The sequence below is a fragment of the Lynx rufus genome, unplaced genomic scaffold (assembly GCF_022079265.1).
Source record: "Lynx rufus isolate CCGP_SWC_20201006 ecotype Redwood Valley unplaced genomic scaffold, mLynRuf1.p SCAF_3, whole genome shotgun sequence".
NCBI lineage: Eukaryota > Metazoa > Chordata > Mammalia > Carnivora > Felidae > Lynx > Lynx rufus.
This window is the reverse complement of record NW_025814845.1, coordinates 82,856,409-82,873,456: the sequence shown is the minus strand read 5'-3', so window position 1 is coordinate 82,873,456 and position 17,048 is coordinate 82,856,409. Positions and strand designations below refer to the sequence as shown.

General features: G+C 40.5%; 1 protein-coding gene across 2 annotated transcripts in view; it reads right to left on the bottom strand.

Moving 5' to 3' along the window:
• Positions 1-17,048, bottom strand: part of NFKB1 (nuclear factor kappa B subunit 1) — a 120,482-nt gene that overhangs the window by 15,219 nt on the left and 88,215 nt on the right. For both annotated transcript variants that reach the window (XM_047091882.1, XM_047091883.1), the window contains exons 12-16: positions 10,770-10,913; positions 9,322-9,411; positions 7,393-7,578; positions 6,111-6,252; positions 2,331-2,445 (exon numbers count right to left, since the gene is read on the bottom strand). In XM_047091882.1, the coding sequence (XP_046947838.1) occupies positions 2,331-2,445; positions 6,111-6,252; positions 7,393-7,578; positions 9,322-9,411; positions 10,770-10,913 (677 nt within the window). The remainder of the gene's footprint in view (positions 1-2,330; positions 2,446-6,110; positions 6,253-7,392; positions 7,579-9,321; positions 9,412-10,769; positions 10,914-17,048) is intronic.

The following is a 17,048-nucleotide window of genomic DNA, read 5'->3' as shown; positions in this document are numbered from 1 at the left end:
ACAATCCGTCCTAAAGCCCGAGAGAATCAAGCTTTACGGGCCAGATGACTCTCCAAACACCAACAGCCCCCAAGATGGTATAAGAATCTGAAGACATCCTTTAAATGTCTACCTAAAATTAGAATTCACTTTCATTGCTTTATATTCTGAGTCAGTGAAGAATCCCCAACTTCATTCTTCCTTTGACATTAAGCATTACAGCCAGGGAAGGAGCCTAGAGCCTTACATCAAATGGGAAACTTACTTCCCTTCTCAGGAAACACCTATGCACAGATAAAAATCTAGTGACAGCCACATGTAAACATTTTAGTTCTTTTGCTTTGAAGAAATAAAAATGATCCACAACACCTGCTTTAACAATTGAGAATGGGAACAGGTACTTTACTGTGCAATTAACTGCACATGATTGTTGTCCACATTTTTAGAGCGACAGATATGCCTCGACCAGGCATCCGAGCACACCATCCAGGCCAGCAAGGGCTGGGAAGTCACTTTGGGTGCAGTGAAGGGAGGGAGAAAATGGGAAAGATGAGAAGGGGCCAGACCAGGAGACTGGGACCAAAGCCAGGTGGGCTGGGGCAAAGGCAAGCTAAGAGGAGACTGTGCTCCTGGGCAGGAAATGGAACAGCCCCTTAACCAGAGAGACCAGCTCCGACGCCAGCATCCAGGCTTTGGTTCCGCCAAGCAGAAGTTTCGATCTCTGCATGTGCCTATCAGGCAGCCTCATGGGGTCCCAGCTACCTTCTCTCTGCCATATCTGCAGACTTCTGTACCAGGGTTCCTCGAGTTGCTTTTGAGCCCACTGAATTCCTGTTCAAACCTGATCTGGGCAAAACTCTGGTGTTCCCTGTTTTCCTCAATTTGAGATGTCTTTCTGTTTTTGAAAGACACTTTCTCCTCAACCAACCTTTTTACCTTTCCATATTCTGATTTCAGCACCCTTTATTTGATACACACTTAATCTAGATGTTGCAAAAATGTGTTTTAGCAGACGTCAAAATTCTTATAAATTATTGGCTTTCCAACTTAATTTTTTTCAGTTGTATTTTTCTTGACAAATATGTGTATTACTCTAGGTTTCTCTGTACTGCATATTTGAAAGCTGCTAAGAGAGTAAATCTTAAAAGTTCTTGTTGCAAGAAAAACAAATTTGTAACTATGGGTGGTGATGGATGATAAGCTTATTTTGGTGATCATTTTGTGATTTATGCAAATATCAAATCGCTATATACCTTAAACTAATACAATGCTGTATGTCAGTTATATTTCAGTTAAAAAAAAGAGAGAAGAAAAACAGGTGCTCAACATCACTCATCAGGGAGATGCAAATCAAAACTACAATGAGATATCACCTCACACCAGTCAGAAAGGCTAAAATCAAAAACATGAGAAACAAGTGTTGGCGAGGATATGGAGAAAAAGGCACACTCTTGCACTGTTGGTGGGAATGCAAACTGTTGCACCCACTGTGGAAAACAGTATGGAGAATCCTCAAAAAATTAAAAATAGAACTACCCTAAAACCCAGTAATTGCACTACTGGGTATCTACTCCCAAAATACAAAAACACTAATTCAAAGGGATACATGCACCCCTATATTTGTAACAGCATTGTTTACAATGGCCAAACTACGCAAACAGCCCAAGTGTCCATCAACAGATAAATGGGTAAAGAAGATGTCACACACACACACACACACACACACACACACACAAGAATATTATTCATCCATAAAAAAGAATGAAATCTTGCCATTTGCAACAACATGGATGGAGCTAGAGAGTATAATGCTAAGTGAAATAAGTCAGAGAAAAACAAATACCATATGATCTCATTCATATGTAGAATTTAAGAAACAAAACAAACAAGCAAAAGGGCGAAAAAAAGTGAGGAGCAAACCAAGAAACAGGCTCAACTATAGAGAACAAACTAATGATTACCAGATGGGAAGTGGGTGGGGGGATGGGGAAAACAGGGGATGGGGATTAAAGAGTATACTTAGTATAATGAAAAAAACACAACAAATTAAGAAAAGAAAAAAAAAATGGATCAACTCTTTGACAGATTTCTAAAGTGTAAACTTTGTCTTCCCCCAGCATGAGTGGGGGATTTCTATCGTGGAGTGATTACTATTACATTCATAGGTTAAAGGATCCTAAATCATAAATAATATTCCCAAGTAATGGGCTTTTCGGATATAACTTATACAACAATGCACTGTATTTTCGCTACTGTTAACGTTATTAGAAATAATATATATACACATGCACACGCACATGTGCAAACACGCACCAACGGTGAACTTTTCTTCAGTTGGTGTTTCTGCTTACCTGGTACAGATCATTTCTCATATTGATAATGTCATCAGAAATCAAGCCAGACGTGACTTCTAGTAGATCCCTCACAAGCTGGGCATGAAGATGGATGATTGCTAAGTGTAAGACACTGGAAAAAAAAAAGTGGCAATAATCAGCTGAAGTGTTAGTGAAAAAAAAAAGATTTCCAAGAAACGATCAGACTTGCAGACTGAACCTGGCTCTCATACTTAAGTTTTATTTGGGCCCCAAATGCCTTGAATATGAGGTGGGGATGTTCTGTTGCTTATCCAGGCAGCTACACTCATTTACCATGCTTGCCTGGCCTCTAGGGGCATTTTGGTTTGACCCTTTGAGGTATAAAGGGATCTGGGCCTTGAGGCAGAGAGGCCTAAGTTCAAATCCCAACTCTGTCTCCCTGCAGTGGTTTTGGTGCATTTTCTCCTCTAGCCTCCTCCTGGCTTCCCTTTACATACAGATCATGTATGGAAAATGCCCAGCACTTGGAACTATTCAGAAAAATGTAGTTACTTCACCTAGCCTTGCCAGCCTCCTCTAAAACACAGTGTGGTGTCTTTTTAAAGATCTTTCTAGACCCCAGGAGGGGAGGATAGGGTCAGGCTTTTAACTACTGGGAGAAGATTCTTGAGGCAAATTTCTGAAGGAACAATGTGATTATATTTCTCCCTTGCAAATATTCCCTCTGCCTGGAATGGTTTTGCTCCTCTTCTCTGCCTAGACAATGCCTACTCCATCCTTCACATTCCAGTTCAAACCTCACCTCCTCTCCGAACTTCCTAGGTGGACCACACTGTCTCCACTCAAGTTCACTGCTTGTTATGCAACTGTAGTTTTTCCTATGCCTTTCTCCCTCTCTGACCTGTGACCTCAGGGCTGGTTCTCCCTGGGTCACAGTTTAGGCACTAAAATTTAGGCACACAATTTAAGCACTAGGATCTTATGCTAATGAGGTCGAAAATATTGGCAGGTGCCAAGCATCACTCCTAGGGACACAATGTTTTAATTGTTAAAACAACTTCCTATTAAAATTAATTTGAAATGATGCGACACTAACAACAATAAAAGTTGTTTAGAGCTTCTATTTGCCAGACCATCATAAGTAGTTGACCTACGTGAACTTATTTAATCACAACAAGAAGCCTGTGAGGTAGGTTAACATTATCCTCATTTTTCAGATGATGAAACTTGGACTTGTAGGTATAAGAGAACTCAAGTCAGGTCATATAACTAGTGAGTGGTGAAGCTGGGAGGCCAGCCCAGCTGGCTCCAAAGTCATCTCTTAATCCCTTAAACCACCCTGCTGAGGGGGCACATGGGCACTGCTCTGTGGAGTCACAGATGGACACCTAAGATAATGAATATTCCAAAGTATGGACAGATTGTGATACAGAGCACACTCAAAGTATCGCATGGTGGCAGGACAGCTGGGATTTGAGGCACAGCCTCGATTTTCTCCAAATGAAAAATATTCGGTGTCACTTTATTCAGACCTCTTTCTTAGCAAGAGCAAGTGTAAAATTTTACTAGGGATTGACATTGGCACAGGAAGGCCTGAAAAACTAACTTCTGACTTCATTACTTGAGAGAGCAAATGATGTCAAGGTGTCACTACTGACTCTTGAAACGTGAGACTGGAAGAAGACTTCTAAAAAGGGCTTCAAGTCTGATGCAGCCATGACGCATACGTACCAAGAAAAAGGTCATACTTCAAAACTGCCTAGAAATTTCCATGCGCAGCTCAGCATTTCATAGCAGAAGTACATTCTCCCTCCCCCTTAAATCCTCACACCCTCATGGGAATTTCCCCAACACCAGAAGTTCTTTTCTTTTCTTTTCTTTTCTTCATTGTGTATGCTGTGATGACTAATGGTTACAGGATTCAGATTATTAGCTGAGCGTGACGAGTTCAATGAAAATGAGACCTGAGCTGTGAGGACCAATGGTTTTCCTTTGTCTGCATTCTTTTTTTTTTTTTAATTTTTTTTTTCAACGTTTATTTATTTTTGGGACAGAGAGAGACAGAGCATGAACGGGGGAGGGGCAGAGAGAGAGGGAGACACAGAATCGGAAACAGGCTCCAGGCTCTGAACCATCAGCCCAGAGCCTGACGCAGGGCTCGAACTCACGGACCGTGAGATCGTGACCTGGCTGAAGTCAGACGCTTAACCGACTGCGCCACCCAGGCGCACCCCTTTGTCTATATTCTTATGAGGGCTCCTCTTTGGTCTCTCCACATCTCTCGTCTCTGCCCTCTATCTGTGGCAAGTCCCGAGACACTGCTTGCAGGAGGAGTATGTTTGTGGTCCTAGGAGGGGACTCTAAGTATTCATGTTCTACTGGGTGGGGAAGGTCACCTCCTTGTTCCCTCCATATGTGTCCTTACACATGCGTGGTGTATGGTATATGATGGGAAGGTTGTGGAAAAGATTTCGGGGCGTATGCATTCAAGTGGGTGCATTGAGGGGAATGCGTGCATCTTCCCCTCAATGCACCCACTTGAATGCATGTGCCCCGAAATCTTTTCCACAACCTTCCCTTCATATACCAGCAGCCCTTCCTAGCTTCTATGTGCTCATCTTTCTCAGGCTCATCAATGCAGCAGGTCCCTGAAAATATCACTTGAAACCCTGTTGTTCTATCTTGGTTAACTGCTTTCTCTTGTGGTTCCATGTTATTGAGTGCTAATTGGATTCTTTAACCCTGTAAAAGCATTCTGCTGTTCGCAGCATCGCATGAGGAAGGCTGTATCGGTTCCTCTCATACTGTATAACAAGGCCAGTGGTTATACCACATCCTTGGTTACGTTGCAAGGAATGAGAACAAAGGTCTCTGTTTGAAACCCTGAGGTTGGCACTTTCCTAAAGTGTTTGATTCAGTTTTTTAACTGAGGTTGAAAACATAGCACTCAGGAACTCCTCTACAGAAAAGGGTTTCTCAGTGTTGACACTATTTTAGGAAAGTTTTAGATAAGGCCCTTGACTCGAATATGAGGGCTGTTGTCTCTTGTTATTCTCACCGGCTTTTGAGATCATTTTGGAGTCTCGATGCGAGGACTCCGAGAACTGTTTTAGAAAGAAGCCAGGTGCTTTGCAAATATAAGCTCAGTAACAGCAGAAACGGAGGCATGCTGAGTGGAATGTTGGACTCCCACACAGCGTGGGTTATGGCTGTCACAGGAGTCTGATCCAGTCCCAGACTGGTAACCAGTAGCAGAGGCAGTAGGGAAGGAACCAATGACTGGGAAAGAATGACAATGATCTCTTACTTGTTTTGTTACCGTTGTTGTTGTGCTGTCTTTACTGGGCTTTTTCTTGAGACTACTACCGGGAGAACTGTGCAGCCGGGGTAACCAGTGCTTTAGGAATTTGGTTGGACCACATTTATTGTCATCTCATTTTGGTAAATAAAGCAGATGTTATTAACCCAATAAATAAATACGTGTTTGTTAAATTTTATTCCAAATGTTATCCCAATAAATAAAGCAAGGTTTTTGAAAACGTACCATTCCCCGCACATATCTTATCCTTCTTGCCCAGCCTGATGTACTCTTAGATGAGGGCTTAAATGTTGTAACGTCCAACAGGTGGGAACCACAGGACCGGAGAAGCAAATTATGGATTCAACCTCACTGACACAGGACTGTCCGTGACAGTCTTCCAGTTACAGGACCCAATACCTTTAAACAATTCTTTTTATCCCTAGCCAGTATGCATACGATGATTTTCTCTCTTCCTTACCCTAAAACAACCTTTGTTTGCAAAAGTCCTGACTTACCTGTCCCCATTCTCATCCTGCACTGCAGTGAGATGGCGCTGAACAGCCAGCAGCATCTTCACATCTCCTGTCACTGCGTAGTCAAAAAGGGCATTGGCATGCCGCTTGGCCAGCTGCATAGCCTTCTCTAGGAAGAGGTTATCTGCAAGGCAATGAGCACAATCACAGTGGAGTTTCCTATACTTGCTCTACGGGTATGGCATGCCTGCGGCCAAAACCATCAACACCAGTGTTCTGATACCTCGACACACATCGTTTTAGTTGCATCTGCTCCTTTCGGTGCTCCTGGGTTGCGTTCATTAGCAAAAGCACAATTGCACGTTGGCTTACTGACAAATACAGAGGCTGATCTGAAAACTCTGTCTGTGGTTTGTTAGGGGAAAGAAACTTAGATAGGTCTGTTATTTCAGGGGGAACAATCAGTCTCCAAATAATGTTGATTGGCTTGACTATACTGTAAATAATCAATCTCTTGATGAAATAATCCTTCATTGGAGTCTTAAACCACTGTCTCGTTAGGCAAAGTGTCAAAAACCATAGTCTCTGCCACAGACAGACTTTCCCTAAGCCATCCGTGTTCTTGTGAAGTTTGCTTCAAGGTCAGGAAAAGGCAAATTTGGACCTGAGGGTCAAAACCAGTATGTGGCCTGTTTTTATACGGTCCCCTACCTAACCATGCTTTGTATGTTTTTAAAGTGGTATTTAAAAAAAAAGAATATGTGATAGAGACCATAAGAGGCCACTAAGCTGAAATATTTGCTCTCTTTCCCTTCTCTTTTCTCTACTGAGTACTGGTTCAAATTACGTGCAAAGTGCACTGTCCCCCTTAATCCTAATTGTTCAAAGAGGGAATCAAGGTAAAAGGAAAAGTTCTCATTTTCAGGCAAAGTTCTACTTCAGTGTGATGGTCCAACTACGGTCTAGAGGAAGAAGACTATTGAAGTTATGGGAACTTCTCTATTATCTGTGGTGGAAATGAATTAGATTATCTCCCACGATATCCTAAAACTGCATAATTATGACTGGAGAATGCATATGCATATTCTGGTACTTTATTCAGAGATAACACAGGGAAAATGGAAATTTCAGTGTGAATTAAATGCTCTGACACATGCTTTTCAAGAGGCATACAGGACTCTGAAGAGCACACCGAACAAGATATTGATATATCATTTTTAGATTAACAGAAAATAAACCGGTCTTCTGACAATAGCTTCTATACCTGGAACCAACCTATCCCCTCACCAGTCAATACAATGCAATCACATGTGTACTCACTTACCCTGAAACCTAGAATTCTCTTCCTTTACTCCCACTGTATACGTCAGGGTAACTTCATCTTCTCCAGTGCCAGACTCCTTATCTTGTTCTGTGGGTTCAGTTACTTTCCCAGAGAGGTTCACTGCATCTCTGTCCACACTCTTGCTGCAACCCTCAGGGTCATTTTTAGATGGGGAGTCTATGGTTCCTAAGATAAAAGCAGAAACATCAGATTTTTCTCACTAAATTCCATTAAGTGATAATTCCCTGTTTCAGCGAAGGTCAGATAAAAGATAGGCAAGTTTACTGCAAAGGGAAAAGAAAAACAATAATTTGAAATTCCTTTTAAAATACTCATATCATAGGTAACCTGTTTTGGAGCTATTTTAAACTCTCACGTCTAAAAGACACATTTGTACGGAGTTATATGTGACATATTCCATTAGTTTCAGGTGTACAATATAATGATTTGATATTTGTATATATTGTCAAATGATCACCACAGTAAGTCGAGTTACCATTAGTCAGCGCACATAGTTACAATTTTTTTGTGATAAGAACTTTCAAGATCTTAAAAAAAATTTCATATACACTTTTAAAAACTTACATTTCATTCTGTTTATTTGTAAAGGAGAAAAACGAAATAAAGCTCTTCTGTGAATTGTAGGGAAGTGGAATTTTTAAAGTTTAAATAGAAACAGAGGAGTTATGGGGTGTGTGGGTGGCTCAGTCAGTTAAGCTTCCAACTTCAGCTCAGGTCATGATCACACAGTTTGTGAGTTCGAGCCCTGCATTAGGCTCTGCAATGAGAGCTCAGAGCCTGGAGCCTGCTTCAGATTCTCTGTCTCCCTCTCTCTGCCCCTCCCCCACTCATGCTCTGTCTCTCAAAAATAAATAAATGTTTAAAAAAATTTTTTTAAACAACATATAATAACAATAAAAAAAGAAACAGGAGTTATGGGGTGCCTGGGTAACTCAGTCAGTTAAACACCCAACTCTTGATTTCAGCTCAGGTCATGATCTCATGGTTGAAAGATCGAGCCCCATGTGGGGCTCCTCACTGAGCCTAGAGCCTCTCTCTCTCTCTCTCTCTCTTTCTCTCTCTCTCTCTCAAAACACCCCAAACAAACAGGAATTATTTTTTTCCTAATGCTAATTAACCAAGCAAGTTGTTAAGACATAATATCAAGTCACATTCTGTAGTGTGGGAGTTACTTGGTAAGCCATTTCTGTGCTCTTTCCAGTCTGACCATATTATCTGGCAGGTACTATGTAAGCACCTATGTTTTGTGAGCAGAGCTGGTTCAAATCCAGGTTCTGCCAATAACAGATATGTGTCTTCAGTGAGTGAATGAACCTTTCTGAACGTTGGTGTCCTCTGTCCATAAAATGGAGGCATTACTATTTTCCTTAGAGCAATCATGAGGATGACAGTTAAAACATGTAGAAATAGCACCTGACATCAAACAGGCATTCAATACATGGGAAGACTTTATTGTATTATTGCTTCAATGGGTACACTAGAATGGACATGTAATACAAGCTACGAACACAGCATGTGACAACTGCACATGAAGGGATGCATTTGAGGGGAAAGGCCATCCCTATAAAACTCAAAATGTCTTCAAAAGTGTAGCATTTGAGAAGAAAACAGGAGAGGACAGTTAAGTTTGGTGACTTTTTTAGTCAAGTGTCTCCATATGTCCCTTTTTAATGCTCTTTTCTTCCCCTTGTTCATGTCACTTAAGAAGTAAATATATAAGTGGAAACATAAGATTGGAAATAGAATTTATATTTGCCACAGGAAATAACATTTTTTTATGCAAAAGTATCTTCTCAGTTTACCTGCATTTATCAAATTTTTTCAAGATGACAATGTGATGAGTAATAATATAAAACTTTTAATTTTTTATTCTTTTTTCACTATTGGAAAAAAAACTGTATTACTTACCATGTTTCATCCCGGCATTAGATTTAGTGGTTCCAGGATGGAAGGTAATTCCACCGTATGTAGGGAATCCATAGTGGGGGAAGCCATACCCTGAAATGGCAAGCAAAACAAATGAAACCTCATGATGGTTGTGTGTGTGTGTGTGTGTGTGTGTGTGTGTGTGTGTGTGTATGTGTGTGTTTTATGAAGAGTCAGCAAAGTTTGGTGTCCTTCCCTCAGGTGAGCACAGGCTTTGGTGTGGGAGGGCAGAGTGCCTGACATGGTGCTGCCATTGTGAGTTAGTAAGACACATTGTGGGGATCATGGGATGGTCAGAATTCCACTCGGACCAAGTTTACATTTGGCGGACCAAGTTTACATTTTGGCAACTCAGACAATGCCCAGGCCTGGGGCAGCATGGAGGAGTTCACGCTGGAGAAAGTCTCCCACTGTTGTGTGGGAGTGCTCACCACCCAAACTCAGACTTGCTGACACAGAGGGCCTTGAAATAATGTCTGGCAGGAAAAACTGAACCAAACAAAATACAAACTACAGAGTCCTCAAGGAAACATGACCACACTGTGCATGCTCATGCATTTTTGGTGGAAGCACAAAAAGTCGTACGTAAAATTAGAGGTCATACTCTCTGACATTGTAATTTTACTTCAAAGAATCTAATTTACAAAAACAGTCTGGAATAAAAGAAAAACAACGTGGACAAAGGAGATCAGTAAAAACAATAAAAAACAGGAAACGCATTCAAGTAAGTAATACTATGGAATATTCACTTGGTGAAATATGAGTCATTAAAATGATCCTTAAGAAATTATGCTTACATAATATTTATATTACCACGGAGGAAATGCTTATGTTAACCCATTAGGGAAAAGCAGCATATATGACTCCAAGTACACAATCATTTATGATAATAAATAACTAACGTAGGTAAATAGATTAAATACAATGCATTATGAGGATTGTAGCTGTACTCATGAAAATGCAAAAAATATCTACTGTGACGTTTGCACAGAATAAAATTAGAAGAAGTTAACCTTCGATGGCAGGATTTTATGTGTCTTCAGATATTCTACAATGCTAGTATATATAACATGAAATCTTTTTAATGTTGCCAAAGAAAACCAAGACAAGTATAGAAGCAAAGAAGGAAGGAAGGGAGGGAAGGAGGAAGAAAGGAAGAAAATATACCAAAACGTTAATAGACACGTTCTTCATATAACTGAACTTGAGTGACTGTTTTTCTTCTTAGAGTTTTTGGTATTATCTACATATTGCCAAATGAACATGCATTTCTTGAAAAAATACACTTATTAAAATTTTAATTAATTTCCTATGTCACACTCAGTAACGTCACAGCCACTCAACCCACAGACCATCTGGGAAATCTAGGGAAAGACAATTCTAGCTTCTCCAACGGGAAAAGCTTTAGAAAGAGGAGACTCAATTCGTACCTGGACCCGTACCTCCGGCACCCCCTCCTCCACCGCCACTGCCAAACATGCCTCCACCTCCAGCTCCAGCACCACTACCGCCGCCGAAACTATCAGAGAAATTAGGCATGAGCTTCTGCCGTTTCCTCTGCACTTCCTCTTTATCTGTAGTTAAAGGAAGAGAAACCAAAGGAGAAAAGACTGATTCAATTCCACAACTAGCCACAGAAAGAATATTGATTCTGATGGTATTTTTAAACATCTTAAAGGGAAACAGAAATCACCCAAGGAGGAAGAGATGCCAAATTTCAAGAAGCATTATATTTATTCCAATGGCTATGAAGACGCAGAACCAGCCTCAGAGAGACCACAGAACAGTACACACCCAAATCCTCTCTACAGTTAAGAAACAACAGTTTCTGAAGTCCCCAGTGTCATTCAAATTAGCGAAAGACTAGACTTCCCATCAATTATTAAGATACTAGAGATACCGGAGAAGAAAAACAATATTGAGCATTTTCACTTGGTCATACAAACCACTATTACCAACCAACTAACATTTGTAATGCATCTACTGTGAGCTAAGTGCTAAGGAGAAAGAGAAGAATGAACAAGGTCTTTGCTGTCAAGAACCCTCCAATACAATTGGAAGGTTGTGGGGGAAAGACTTGGGAGAGATAGCATCATAAAGCTCTCTATGTTAAATTTATGGTTGCAAAGCAGTGTTCCAGGGGGTCAAAGGAGAACTTCCAGGAAGTACCTATGGGCTGGAAAATTCAGGAAAAGCTTTCCAGAATCCACTTTATATCAGGAGAGGGCAATGGGAGGATGAGCTGGAAATGGGATGTAGAGGCAAAATAATGAAGGAGAGAATGCGCACTGTGTGCTTACGGATCAGTCTAGCTGAAGTGAGAGTTTAGCATAAGAAAGTCTTGAGAAGTGGGGCTGACTGGAACCACACTGTCGGGCTCCTGGATTGTGAACCCAAGGGGTTTACAAGCAGGAGGGCCACTGGATGTTTCTGAACTGGGGGATGATGTGTACAGCGTGCTAGTTTAAGAAGATTCATCTGCCACTGGTGTGTAGGACAAAACAAAGAGTCAAAGTGAGAGGCAGAGACAGTGCAAATGGAAGGGAATGGGGCTGTTCCTTAGTGGTCACCGTGATAATACAAATGGGTGGACCCCAGGAATGCAATGAAAGAGGGATTGGTAGTCATTGGTGACTGAGGAGATACAGGAGGCCGAAAGTCTAAAGACTTGACTTAAAACACAGTGATGCCCTCTGAGATTTTTGGCTGTCCAGGTCTAGATGCCATTTACACTATCATTCCTCATTCCTCGTGTCGTTGTAGTTTTTCTTTTGCTTCTCACTATCTGTTCTCCCCAGCCCACTGCCATTGTGGTCCATTATTGAGCTCTTGTTTCTTCTTTCTGTTTCCCTTTCTCTTCTCTCATTTTCCTATCATGTATTTTTTTTTCCCCCTTCTCTCTTTTGGACTGAAAGGGTGATGTAAAATTTCTGTTTAAATAAATAGGCAATGTGGCATTCTTTTTTTTTTTTCAATCAGCAGCCTGATACTTAACAATTGTCCTATTTCCAATTCTTCAATGTTAGTTTTGGCCATTGCTTATGTCCAGAAAGATCTCTACTTATTTCTAATTTTGTGGTTATTTCAGCCATCTCAGGGCTCAAAAGAATGCTTTTACTGATTATTGCAGTCACCTGAGCACAGCTGGAAGACTGAAACATGGAAAAGTAGGATAGCAAAGTACCCTTAAAATAATCCTTTAAAAATGGATCATGTCCAGACCTGTTAGGAAGAAAGCCAATGTGGGTCAACTTTGAAGAGAATGTGCTTCTACTAGAAAGGGTTGGCCTCAAAGTAGAGAAACTTTACAAATTTCCTTTTCAAAGGTTTTGAACAGATTTATAAAAATTTTCCATCAGTTGTACTATAACCAACTAATAGTCATACTTATTACTCATCCTATAAACTGGGGATCTCACATAGAATATTAGTTCATTAGAAATATGAAACACAAGAGGGAAGCAGACAACTTATTCATCTTCAGCAGTACATGTTATCTGCTGACGTGTTCTACCAAAGAGATCATTTGGTACTCGCTATGTACTTTTTCTGTTTTATAAAACAGAGATGTTCAATGGTTTTATTTTACTGTAAAATGGGAACTTTTCAGTCACTTTAAAAATATTAACTATTATACATCCATTAAGATTTCAACGACAAGAAACTGATACAGAATATTTCATTATGACAAGTTTTTAAATAAAAGAACCAGCCTGAATTTCCCCAGAATTGAACATGGAGATAGTCTCATCATATTCATGTATCCCTGTGGTCTGCCTTTGACAGTGGCAGCATGGGTTGTACTATGAAACATCAACCTATTCTAGAAGGGACCTAAGTGGTCCCTCCTTTTACAGAAAAGGAAACAAAAGCTAGGATGATTAAGGGACTTGTCAGAGGTCAGGGCAGAGTGAAGATGAGATTCAAAGCCAGTGAGCTTTCCATTCTATTAGACTGCCATTCTTTGGGAAACACTCCAAAATGTCTTTGCTTCCTTTAATAATTGGTGATTGCAGATAAGAGTCTAGTTCACAAATGTAGATAAACTTTTAGTATCCACCTCGTTTTGATATGTGTATGCCTTCAAAAGTACCTCATTCGCGTTTTTTGGGTTCTAGTGTGCTAGTAAAGATGTCTGCATCTATCCTAAGCATTCCTTTCATAGTTTAAAGATTATGATTCCGTTTCTTCTGATTCTCCACCTTTTCAGACTGAAAAATCACATGGTCTTTTTTTTGCCGTTCATATAGCAGTTCCTCAACTATCTTCTTCCTTTGCCAATTGTCCCTCTCTCGATTATTTAACTTGTCTTCCCTAAGCCCAACCATCTCCATGACATTTTCATGAGGTACAAGGTCAATAACTATATCAGGTGTCGAGTTCTGGAATAGATGGTTCTGTACAATGAAAGGAATATGTTATATCTCTTTGTCTGATGTCCTCCCTGATGGCACCCAACAAATTAACAGCCTTTGGGATAAGGATGGCAACTTGGTTGGTCAGTCAATAAGTCAGCTCCCATATTATAAGAGCCAAGATATGGAAGCAGCTCAAGAGTGTATCAATTGATGAGTGGATAAAGAAAATGTGATATATATATATATATATATATATATATATATATATATATATATCTGTGTGTGTGTGTGTGTGTGGCATAAAAAAAATAAGATCTTGCTATTTACAATGACATGGATGGAGCTACAGAGTATTATGCTAAGCAAAACAAGTCAGTCAGAGAAAGACAAATACCATATGATTTCACTCATTTGTGGAATTTAAGAAACAAAACAAATGAACAAAGAAAAAAGAGACAAACAAAAAACCAGACCCTTAAATATAAAGAACAAACTGGTGGTTACCAGGAGACTGGTGGGGGATGGGTGAAATTGGTAAAGGGGATCAAAAGTATACTTACCATGACAAGCACTGAGTAATGTATAAAATTACTGAATCACTATGTTGTACACCTAAAGCTAATATAGCACTATGTATTAACTAAATGGAATTAAAATTAAAACTTAAAAAGAAAGCCAGCTCTCAGATATATCTCAGCATCTCCTATATGACATCTACTAAGGGATGCCTGGCTGGTTCGGTTGGCAGTGCATGCAGCTCTTGATCTCAGAGTCGTGAGTTCAAGCCCTACATGGGCATTGAGACTACTTAAAACAAAATAAAATACATGACATATACTGTTCTAGATGTTGGAAATGTACTAATGAACATGAAAGACCAAATCTATGAACTAAAGAATATTCTTCCTATTGGAGGGTGGAAGAAGACAATAGATACCTACATTCATTGATAGGACAATTTTGTTTACTGATAAAAATAATGAACTACACAAAATTGACACAGGGAATGACTGCAGGGGCTGGGGCAGTGGAAGGTGTGTTCAATGACCTCTGAGAAATGTACACAAAGATTCCCTGGGTTGTATAGTTTTAATTCATTTTCATACACTTACTCTTATATTCTTATTTAAAAAAATTTTTTTTTTAATGTTTATTTATTTCTGAGACAGAGAGATACAGAGCATGAGTGAGGGAGGGGCAGAGAGAGAGGGAGACACAGAATCAGAAGCAGGCTCCAGGCTCTGAGCTGTCAGCACAGAGCCCGACGCGGGGCTTGAACTCACAAACTATGAGATCATGACCTGAGCTGAAGTCGGTCTCTCAACCAATTGAGGGACCCAGGTGCCCCCACTTACTCTTATATTAAATGGCCTGTTACTTCTCTCTCTCTTTTTTAAAAAATATTTATTTTTGAGAGAGTGAGAGAGAGAGCAGGGGAGGGGTGGGGGGGGGGGAGAGTACCAAGCAGGCTCCACGCTATTAGCACAGAGCCTGATGTGGGGCTTGAACTCATGAACTGTGAGATCATGACCTGAGCTGAAATCAAGAGTTGGATACTAAACTGACTGAGTCACCTAGGCTCCCCGGCCCACTACTTTTCTGGTTACATGTCTGGTGTGATTATTCCTCCTTGTGATTATTTCATTTTGGGATTTACAATCCAGAAAGTTTTACTGACCAAGGTAATTTGTTACCTTCAATAAAACAGTTCCAATCTCACAATGAATAAATATATGTCACAATATATGGTGGCCATTCTTTCTGTGGAGCTCAACTTCTAACTCTTATTTTTCCAGATGATTCTTCTTATTTGTTTGTATTACATGGAGGTTTTAGTCAATGACAGCCTGGAGGTGCTTGAAGCATACAGGTAGGAATTTGAACTTTCAGGAGACCCCATTCTCTAACCTGAGCATCTGACAGATCCTATTATGAATGAACACCTGAACATGCCCTTGCTGTATCTCACTCTTTTGATGGACAAATACCACTGGAAAAGGTAGACTGGCAGCCTAGAAACCAAGCTCAGCTTTGAATGTTTCTCGATGCATACATGTGTAGGTAATCTGGGTATCCTTTTTATTTATTTATTTATTTATTTTTTTTTTTTAATTTTTTTTTTTCAACGTTTATTCATTTTTGGGACAGAGAGAGACAGAGCATGAACGGGGGAGGGGCAGAGAGAGAGGGAGACACAGCATCGGAAACAGGCTCCAGGCTCCGAGCCATCAGCCCAGAGCCCGACGCGGGGCTCGAACTCACGGACCGCGAGATCGTGACCTGGCTGAAGTCGGACGCTTAACCGACTGCGCCACCCAGGCGCCCCTGGGTATCCTTTTTAAACATAATTCTCTGTGTTGAAAAAAATGGACATTATGTTAAGACATATTTTAGGAGAAGAAATTAATTTTTTCCCTCAGAAAGTCCAAAAATTTCTCTCCTGTGTCTATTTAAAAAAGAGTGTTTAATCAAAAGCAGTGATTTTCATCTTTATGCAGACTGAAGCATTTGGAAGACCTCAGGTTGTCGCTGGGTGGGGAAGTGAGGGTAGGTGGGCTGGCTCCCCGCCTCCACTGTAGTTATTTATTTATTTATTTATGTAATTTTGTTAATGCTTTTTCTTTATTTTGAGAGAGAAAGAGAGTAAGAGAGAGCAAGTGGAGAAGGGGCAGAGACAGAGGGAGAGAGAGAATCCCAAGCAGCCTCCAAGCTGCCAGCGCAAAGCCTGACATGGGGCTCGGACTCATGAACTGTGAGACCATGACCTGAACTGAAATCGAGAGTCAGACGCTCAACCAACCGAGCCACCCAGGCAACCCTCTCCACTTCCACTTTAACCAGAGCCTGTCAGGTGTATGCACTGGGATTTTGCATGAAATCTTATGTGGACTGGGGGGAAAAAGGCTCTTTTGTTGATAGTGTTTTCACATCACAGTAATGGAATGCTGTGAATCGGGACCATCAGTAAACAGGTCACGATCTCTGAGAAGAAACAAGAACTCATGGAATCATCTTCTAAATGCTCCCACCACAACATGAGTTACAGGCAAAGAAGCCCTCTTCAAGGATCACACATCACATGTTGCTACCACAGGATCCAACACTCATGTGGATCATCACTGCAGCACCTTTGTGGCTTCAGACATCAGCCAGGACCTGGGTGCTCTGTGACGATCATTTCATTGACCTCCCACTATGGTCTCACTTCCCTCTAATCCATGGGTTTCTGATTTTGTGCCATAACCCCTTTTCCAGTCTTGTGAAGTGTTATGGATCTTTTCTTAGAATCATACCTATCAATATGTAAAATTACAAAAAAAGCTGATTATATTAAAATCCATTTCTATCCTT